At 46.6% G+C, this 9,850-nt stretch overlaps 1 protein-coding gene across 1 annotated transcript; it reads right to left on the bottom strand.

The window, feature by feature from the left end:
- Positions 1-9,850, bottom strand: gc2 (guanylyl cyclase 2). The gene is made up of 19 exons (XM_076987293.1): positions 9,025-9,850; positions 8,598-8,914; positions 8,047-8,401; positions 7,810-7,894; positions 7,489-7,585; positions 7,301-7,402; positions 7,129-7,209; positions 6,698-6,874; positions 6,352-6,508; positions 6,114-6,263; positions 5,647-5,795; positions 4,698-4,861; positions 4,346-4,538; positions 3,872-4,046; positions 3,566-3,664; positions 3,330-3,424; positions 2,285-2,370; positions 2,119-2,198; positions 1-722 (listed from the first exon to the last, which is right to left on the bottom strand). Exons 1-18 carry the CDS (start codon positions 9,848-9,850, stop codon positions 2,120-2,122), a joined length of 3,387 nt encoding a protein of 1,128 aa, XP_076843408.1. The 3' UTR covers positions 1-722; position 2,119.

Genomic DNA, 9,850 nt, shown 5'->3' with positions numbered 1-9,850 from the left:
CCGGTTGGGTAATTTTAGCTGCCCATGTGTCTCGTGTCACAAAGGTGTTTCGTGTCGACAATAAGCCCGTAATCTCTCTACTGGCAGCATGGGAGTTAGACTCGCACATCCTCACACAGGGCCGACGGCTCCTGCGGAGTAATTCCAGCGCATTTGCTCAGGGCACTGAGCTTTTTGTTGCTGCAGTCTCATCCATTTAGATAGAACAGAACCCGGTGAAAGTTTTTCAGATGGTCTACATATCACGCATCCAATGGTACGTGTCTACCACCATCCGCTTCATATAGCATCCCTCAAGAGAAGCTGGATTCCTAGCCTTATAAAATAAGCCGCCCCCAGCCAAAGACCAAAGTACAGTCATGCAGTCATGGCCTGGTGGTTAAGGAACTGGTCTTGTGACCGAAGGGTCCCGGGTTCGATTCCCAGACCTGAGGCCATGACTGAGGTGCCCCTGAGCAAGGCCCTTAACCCTCAACTGCTCACTTGTATAAAAAAAATAAAAATAATAAAGTAAGTCGCTCTGGATAAGGGCGTCTGCCAAAATGCCGCAAATGTAAAATGTAAGACCATAGTAAATATTCAGACTGGAAGAGGGCTGAAAGCCTTTATTCCCCAGTCCTGAGGTGTTTCCCCATGTTCATTTCTTCTTTACTGTCCATGCGACAGGTCAGAAGGACAAAGGTCACGCATCACAACGGTTCCGTCGTGGGTAGGTGAGCCACCTGTGGAGCAGCAGAGAGTTTCCTCACATCTCTGTGGAATATTAACAAAACTTAAAAAATCATGCTTGTAAAATATCACACGTAAGCGTGGTTTGTGTAATGCATTGTGTGATGTGATAAAATCATAACTTTTCTAGGTAAGGAAGAATCGATTGTTGCTCATATTGATTTGGCAAGTCAGTATCTCACTCTTCTCGGCCTACCATTTTACATCTAATTAAAACAGGTGAGCTCCATACATCCAAAGGTTCACAATGTGCGTTATATTAAATATTCATAGTTTGTTTAGGCCAATGTTACAGTACTGATGTATGGAACATGAGGAGGACATGAGACACACACAGAATGAGAGCACACGCAAATAGACACACATCAGCATGCCGCACATAGCCAGGCATCCGGATTTCAAAGCCGGCCCCATTCACAGCTATCCATATCAGATGAGTGCCGGGCTGTCTGAAAGGGGAGAGCGGGCATCATGGCTATCTTTGCCTCTAGTCGCCATGAATCTACCAAAGTGCAAAAATGTCCGTCTAAAAACAGAGGAGCTATAGTGTATCACATTATGACATCATAGTGTAAATTATTATTATTATTATTATTTGGTTACAGACTTTGTACTGGAGGTGAGAAACACCTCATACAGTCCTTGTTGCAGAGTTGTTTCGCAAGTTCAAGAGTGAATAATTTTTACACATACTGTATATAGACACAAGAAATAAATGTGCAAGTCCTTTGTGACATTCTGGCTGACTAACAAAAATGTTTACGATGATGAGTTATATCAAGCAGGACAGAGTTAGGGAGAATGTACTGCAAACAACCCAATCCAAAAGCAAAAGTTCTGAAAAGTCTTATAATAATATTATATACACTTCCATAGCAAATATTTCATAGTAATATTTATTAAAAGCTTCAGTAACTGAGGATCAGTACACAGAGGCCCCCGCCCCAATCCACAATACACCTAGTACTACCTCTCCCACAGGTGGTGGGCCCATGGGTAGAAACCAGGCGCTCGCCAAGGAGCCCCTGCCCCAGGGATGATTCCAGGGCGAGACCCCGATAACCCTGATCCGGGCGAGGGTATCTGGGTCCTGTTATTTACGAATTCCATAGGGGGTTTTTGAATCACTTTGGCCCATCACCTAGGACCAATTTGCCTTGGGAGACCCTACCAGAGGGCATTGCCCCTACAACCTAGGTCCTAGGATTATGTAGGCACGCAAACCCCTCCACCACGATAAGGTGGTGATCCATGGAGGAGTACCAAGCATGCGACACACATGAACTATTATTTGTAAAGATATTTGTATTATGAGATGTCTCGGCTCAAGGCCCTGATCCCAGGTGTCACTCCTGAGTAATGTTACACATTCTCCATGCATAACGTTACCTCAGTTATTCTTCTTTGCAAGCATTTTCTGCCTCTTGTATGCAGCTATTTCCTCCATCTGTAAGCCATGTGCTGTTTCACTGCAACAAATATTGGAGAGGATGAAGAAGAAAGACGTGCGCACATGCACAAACGGGTCACAGGCCGGAGAATCTTCTCATCTTACCCAGACTTGAGTTCAGGTGGGATGGGGAGTGGTTTGGTGAAGCCGTCCCTGCCCGTGAGCCAGTAGGTCTCTTCTATGCCTTTGCCCTGGTTAGGAGAGAAAAGCAGTGTGGGTAACTGAAAGTGCCTTCCCCCACTAACCCATCAAATGCACAAGCACCAGTTCATAAGCCCAGTTCAGATTACGTTTTACCTATTGGGACCAGTAGTCCCAAAAAAGTAGCAACTTTTTTATCTATTTTAGACTATGGAGACCTGTTATATATGAATGCCTCAACTCAGTGCCTGAGAAAGATTGATTCTGTATATCATGCCTCTTTGAGGTTCATTACGAACTGTACATCCCTGACTCATCATTGTGAGCTCTACTCCCGAGTGGGATGGCCTCCTTTGTCCACCAGGAGGTTGGTCCATTGGTAGACTTTTATTTATAAGGCCATGCTTGGACTATTGCCCTCGTATATCTGTTCCTTAATCACACAGAGAAGTGTTGATGCCTACGGTCTGCGTTCCAATGAACATTTGCTACTCTCTATTCCTTATGTCCGCACCGAAATTGGAAAAAGGTCTTTCACCTTCTCTGCCCCTTCTTCATGGAACACTTTGCAAAAGGACTGGAAAATTACAGAACTGATCACGTTAAAAGACTTTAAAGCTAGACTGAGAGCAGTTGAGACAGCCTCCCTCACATGCACCTGTTTTAATTAATTTTGTAATTTTATTTGTTGGTTGTAACTGTACTGCTGTTGTTGCATCTTGGCCAGGGCTCCCTTGAAAAAGAGGTTCTTAATCTCAATGGGATTTTCCCTGGTAAAATAAAGTTTAAATAAAAATAGAATTTAAAAAACTAGTAGAAAGATTCTGAATTATTTTGAATAATAATCATGAATTTAGTCATTCATATTTTAACCTCTTTATTTCATGGAAATGGTACATTGTGCTTCAACCTTTTCCTTTTGTATATAACGTCAGACAAGACAAGGGCCCACTGATGCCAAATAATCATTTGCTTGTTGTTTATTTCATGCTGTGGCCTCAGGTCTTACCCTCAGTTCAGTCCTGGTCCTCAGCTGTAGCCGATAGCCCGCCTTCAGTTTCAGGAGAATCTGGACTGTGCTGGAGTGAACATGGATCCGATATGCTGCAAGAGCCGAACGCAAGGCAGTTTGAAAAGCAAAAAAAAACCTACAGAGACAAAAGGCCCTGACTAAAACGTCAGACACGAAGGAACCCTTCACAACAGGGCCTGGATGAAGAGATGGCGAAAAGGGTGGAAACTCACGCATGCCTGTGGTCTCCATTCTAGAAGCAGTAGTAATTGTGTCTCCAAACAAGCAGTATCTCGGCATGGTCAAGCCCACCACTCCTGCTACACAAGAACCTACAGAGGACATTAACACAAACACACATGCACAGCCACAACAGTCAGAGTGTCATCTATGTCCATTTCTCCCAACAAATTTTAAAGATGAAATTTATTTATATTCCAAATCTTAAGGGTGTATCTATTATTTTACCTTGCTATAAATCAACCCAACCCCAATAATTAAAACATGACTTGTGTTTCACAGCATAAAAGTGGTCTGACCCGTGTGAAGACCGATTCTGATTCGGACTGGGACGTCGGGCATGTGTTTCATCTTAAATGTCCCCACTGTACTGAGGATGTCCAGAGCCATGTTTGCAATCTCAGCTGCATGTCGGTTGCCATTGGGCACAGGCAGGCCTGATGCCACCATGTACGCATCACCTATAGTCTCTACCTGAATGACAGACAAGGGGATGCTTAGGTTCGGGTGATACTGCAATATTAATGTTGCCTGACTATTCTCAGTTTAAGTATTGTAAAAGCTTATGAAGTGTACAAGTTAAAATCAGTTTAACACACATCTTGTTACAACCATATTTAAATCACAGAGCCCCTGGTGTGTCAAATTGGTTTTCATCATACGCCATGTGGTTGGTTACGTTAGTCTAAATGTGTAATGGTGGTGACACAGCTGAAGATGAAGGCAAACGAGCCCAATGTTATTTTATGGACATACAGATGTAGGAGTGATACCTTATACACATCATGATTGCTGATGATGGCGTCGAAGAGCGTGTACAGGTCGTTAAGAAGGTCCACCACTTCAATGGGCTCACTGTTGGCTGAAATGGTAGTGAAACCAACAATGTCACTGAAGTAGACGGTGACGTTGTCGAAGTTCTCGGGCTCCACGGTGGTGCCCCTCTTCAGAGCCTCAGCCACCGACCTGGGGCAGGAGAACAGCCAGATACCCACTGAACATTCAGGCCAGTAGAGTTCAGAGGAAAGTAAAAGATGAGTGAAGGTGATCCTGTGGTAGGCCGAGTACACGCGGACGTGCGAGAGGGCGCCGTATGCTTCGTCCACGTGAGGGTTCTCTACTCACGGCGGCAGCATCTGCGTGAGCAGCTTCTCGGTCTTCTGCTTCTCCACCTCCAGCTCCTCCGTCCTCTCTCTGATCAGCTCCTCCAGGTTGGAGGAGTACTGCTCCAGCATGCGCAGCATGGAGTCTATGATGTTCGTCTTCTTCCCTTTATTGATGTTCTTGAACTATGGCAGGTAGGAGGCAGCAGAAAGAGAATCACGTATAGAGACACAGGCGCTGACCAGTCTCACCAGCTTCCCAAAAGCAATTCTGGCAAATAAATGAAAAAACTAATTATCGGAGAAATGAAAAATGTGTCGGAAAAAATGTTCTGATAAAATATCCGATAAAAACTTATCGGAAAAAAGTTCTTAGATTTCCCTTTTTAGGCACAGTGGGTAACATTTACACAATGGCGGGCTGTGGTGTCTGGGGGCGATGAAGCAGACGCATGCGCTGAGAAGAGTGAGGGGTCATGAAGGGCCGTCCAAAATCAGGGTGATATAAACAGGCCAAGGTCAAATCTGTCAGTGAGTTTTTCATATTTAATATTCTACAAAGATTAAACCAAACAACAGCTGCAGACTTGCAGACACAAACCACAAGGCTGGAACACAATACAATGACCAGCACAGACTACACTGAAAAACAGGGTTTAAATACAGGACAAACCAAGGAAAACTAAGTATAAACACCTGGAAATGTTAATGAGGGGCGGGGTTACAAACGAGAAGGAGGGAATGGAAAAACACTGAAACCAGACAGAGGACAGAGGTGGAGCCAGGCATGACACATGCTAGTAAACTAACCATACTGGAAATAAAATCAAAAATAGGGTAGCCCTTCTCTGAAACCCTTTCAGATCACGCAGGATCATTTTAAACTGAATTTTTCCACTGGCCTTCTGATTTTCCTAATAGTTCAACACAGGCATGCTTTTCTCCCAGTGTAGAGTAAAATAAATGTATACCTGATCAAATATCTCCTCGAAGGCGGGTCTCCTCTCGGGCTGTTCATTCCAACAGAGTTTCATGAGCTGGATACACTCCATGGGCGCATGGTCTCCACACACAATGGGCCGGCATAGTGGAGGTGGTTTCTGGACCTTCTGGATAATTTCTGCAGACATGAAATGTCTGTGACAAAATGTACAACAAAATATAAAGATCACTGGTTCTAGAACAGATGTATTCAAAGCAGTTCAGGAACACCAACTCCTCTACGCTGGTGGATCCTTTTATGTTTAAATCCCGTCATCCACTGATTTCTTATACAAATCTACAAAGGAAATAATATCTGGAAAATGCTTATGATGGCCCACATGATGTAAAAATGTTGTACATACTATATGAGTATTGTACATACTGAGTGTATTAATGAAGTCCAGCACTGAGCTGAAGTCACATTGTAATGGTGGTAAGAAGTCCAGCAACCCACCTTGAGGGGTCTCCTCCAACATGCAGAAAGGTGGTCCCCGCACCACCACTTCCTGCATGACGATGGCGAAGCTGTACACATCGCCTGGGAGACTGCCATGCACACCTGGACAGGAACATCTCAAGATCTCGGGGGCAGTCCACAGCAGCTCTGCAGAGGAGGCAGACGTGGAAGTCAGGTTTGATTTCTCTCAAACACACATAGAAGATCCTTAGTCCTCACGCATACACACACTGACCTTCAGCTGGGGGCTGTACATAGGGGAATCTCTGGGCCTCAAACACTTCACTGTAGCCATAGTCGGTCACTCTGAGCACAAAGCGTCCATCAACCACACAGTTCCTAGACTTAAGTCTTCCATGACATACACTCCGGTGATGAAGGTATTTCATACCCTGCATACCAGAAACATGCCTTCACTTTAACTCATTGATCACATTGATGGACCTCCATTTTACCATGAAACATGATCAGACTAATATTCCTCTGTGCTCTTCTTTAGCTCTTCACCGCAGTTGTGACAATCTGTCCTTAAAAGCTTTTAGGCCCTGTGTTAAGCCCACTCTTCCCTCAGAGAACGCTACCTTAATGAGGTCGAGCAGAAGAGAGGACTTAAACATCCAGTCCAGTTTGACATTGTCATTAAGCAGCAGATCCTCCAGGCTGCCACGAGAACAGTACTCCGTCATTATGGCAAAGACCCCGCAGTCGTGGAAGAAGCCCATGAAAGGGTTAATATTCTCATGCCTCATGTCCTTCATCTGTGAAAGTGGGAGGAGCTTATTTTGTTAAGCATTCTTCTGTCCACCACAAATTCCACCATCAAATACAAATTAACAGGAAGTAAGGGTTGTTGTTGATCTAAAAGCTTAAGGGATGTCAGTAAGGCCTGAACTGTGATTCAGGACACTCTACCAATCAGACGGGAAAGAATTTGACCAGGAATTATTTTTATGGAAACATGACTGTGATGTCAAAGGTTCAGGAGACAAACAAAAATGCAGACGCTCCTAACCAGTTGAAACATGTCACTGGAACGGGGGCTGATGCTCTTAAAGTTCCCATTGGGAAGTCTTTTCAGCCAAGCCCAGTCGCCCTGCAAACAAGAGGTGCAGTCAGAAATGAACCTTTTAGGGAGGTACTGCAGTCTTCTGCTCGAGGTGTTCAGTGAATGTTGTTTTTTTTACCTCATGGATGCAGACGTTGGAGTTCTCGTAGGTTGCTGGCGGTAGATTGCACTCTGAACTCTTCCTGCTGTCACTGGTTTTACTTTCATCCAAACTTAGTTTCTGTTTTTAAGGAGGATTGTTAGTCTTTAGAGTGTGTTTGATGTGTGTGTGTGTGTGGTGTGTGTGTAAATACCAGAAAAAGGTACCTTGTTACTCAGTGAAGGATTAATGAAAATGACATCAGACAAGGTCAGTAAGATTTTGATTGGGCCCTGAATCAAGCGGATCTGATGGATTCGTCGTCTGGAAAACAAGAAAGCAAAGAGAAACTCTAATACTGATACTATACTAAGCTAGAACTAATTCCTAATATGTAGAAATATATATGACTCAGTGGGTTTGTTTAACATCATTGCATTCACATCTGATATTTACTTCTATAATTCAATCTCCACATTCTCATGTGTAAAAAAAGAAAAAAAAAGAAACTGTACATCAAATTAAAACAAGGTTACCTAATGATTTACCTTATAAAGTAAAGGCTGGTAATAACAAAGAATATTAGTAGAAAGACACTGAAGAGGCTGCTAATTGCATAGAAAAGATCCATACCTAAATAAAGAAGGAGAAAGAGAGATTCCATTATCCCTTTGAACGTATACTATGTGTGTGCTATATTACAGATCCAAGTGGATCTAACGAAGTATATCGTTTGTCTGTGTGGGAGTATTCTGACCGTGAATGTGTGCGTTTGTCTTTCTCACCTCCACCGCAGATCATCCCAGGTGCAAACCAGCAGTCAGAGTCCTGGCCGGGTGGCCCCCGTGGGGGGAAGTGAATATGGTGACCCAGGAAGCGCACCGTGTCTGCCTCCATCTCTATACGGTAGCAAGGCTTCAGTTCCCACGAAAAGCCATCTGTGTCCAGCACAACATAGTCCAGCACGGCCGAGCCGGAGCTGGTGGTGCGGACCGGGTGGCTGAAGCCTCTGACGGTCAGGTTACGGGCGTGGCGGGCCAGGCTACACCCGGACCACCGCTCCCCAGACGCTTGCAGCCTCTGCACGGCATGGGCTACGAACAGGACAGAGGAGTAGATGGTACCAAAGAGAGGAGACACCTGAGGAGATGAAGAACAATGACAATACAGATTAAATAAGAAATGAGGCTAGAAAAATCATTTTCCGAAACATGATATAATGAAAGAAATGGGAAATCCCAAAGATTGTATCACTAACTAAACTCCCCAAGGACTTCCACATTCTTGTGCCCTCTCATTCCATGTTGCTCCCTCTCTACCCCCCTTCCCAGGACACCTGGTGGGGCTGCATGTCCTTGGGCAGCTCCCCGTGCTCCTGTGCCTCTGCGTAGGCCTGGTGGAAGGAGTAGTGCCCCAGGGACTCGGCGGTGAGGGTGAGCACGGCGTCGTACGCACGCAGGACCTTTTTGCTGACGCTGCTGTTGTCGTGAAACTCGGGCCGGGGCGCCTCGTGGTAGGGCAGGCTGTAGAGCAGCGTGTCGTAGGGCACGAAGACCAGGGAGCCGTCGGTCATTTGCATGTCATAGGCAGTCTCCAGGAGCATCTTCTGAGACGTGCCCCCCACGAAGACAGAGTGCATACAGAGGATCACCACTGGTGGGAGGGGATGGTGTGGAGAAAGATAAAACAGTACTTTAATGCAGTGGCAGTTCTGGAGGGGTAGTTTCAGTTTTAAACATGTTTCAGTATCACACCCAACTCACAGCGGAGCTGTTCTACTCTCTTGACACGGGCCAGGGTCTCACGCACACTGTCCGGGTCACTCCCGACAGACGCCACGATGCCGACGGCCACGCCGTGGCTCCGCAGGGCGTCTGCCAGCGCGCGTGCCGTCTCCCTCCAGAGGTCGTGGTCCGAGGACACCACGCCCACGTGAGCCCAGCGGAAGTGGCGCGTGAGGCGCAGCAGCACCAGCGCGGGCGACGGCACGGTGCGGGCGAACGTCGGGTGGCTGCGCTTGTCGTCAAGTTCGTGGGCGACGCATGACCAGGCGAACGTGGCAGCGTGGCGGCTCTTCGCCGCCAGAGACGCCGCGTCGCAGAGGGCGGGGTTGACGGGGCCGATCAAAGCAGACGCGTGCGTGTAGTAGCCCAAGAAGTCGGAAAGGGCTCGCGACGTTTCGCAGCCTTCCTCCAGGATGACGTAATCGAAGTAGGGCGCGGGCGCGAGGGCGGGGTCCCGGTTGATGCGGTCGACGGCGAGACGCGCTGCTGCGGCGGGATAGGCCTTGGCGAAGAGGGAGTCACATGACCAAGGCCCCACCACACCGACTCGGAAGATGACGGCAGTGGAAGTGGGAATGATGAGGCACAGTAGGATTATGGAGGCCCAAATGGGCCTAACGGAACAGGGGGAGAGACTGTAGTGTTGAGGGGGAAGCAATGGATGTGGATAAGACTTGCAGAGCTCTCTGCTGCCCCCTTCTGGTCGAAAACTGCAAAAGGCACAGAGCCGGCAATGCATCTCAGAGCTTGGGAGGCAGAGGGTGGATTGGCGTTCTTTCAGGATCTCCGAATTAAACCTTGCCAT

Source organism: Brachyhypopomus gauderio, unplaced genomic scaffold (assembly GCF_052324685.1).
Source record: "Brachyhypopomus gauderio isolate BG-103 unplaced genomic scaffold, BGAUD_0.2 sc52, whole genome shotgun sequence".
Lineage (NCBI taxonomy): Eukaryota > Metazoa > Chordata > Actinopteri > Gymnotiformes > Hypopomidae > Brachyhypopomus > Brachyhypopomus gauderio.
Note: the sequence above shows the minus strand (reverse complement) of the source record. Positions and strands in the feature narration are given on the sequence as shown.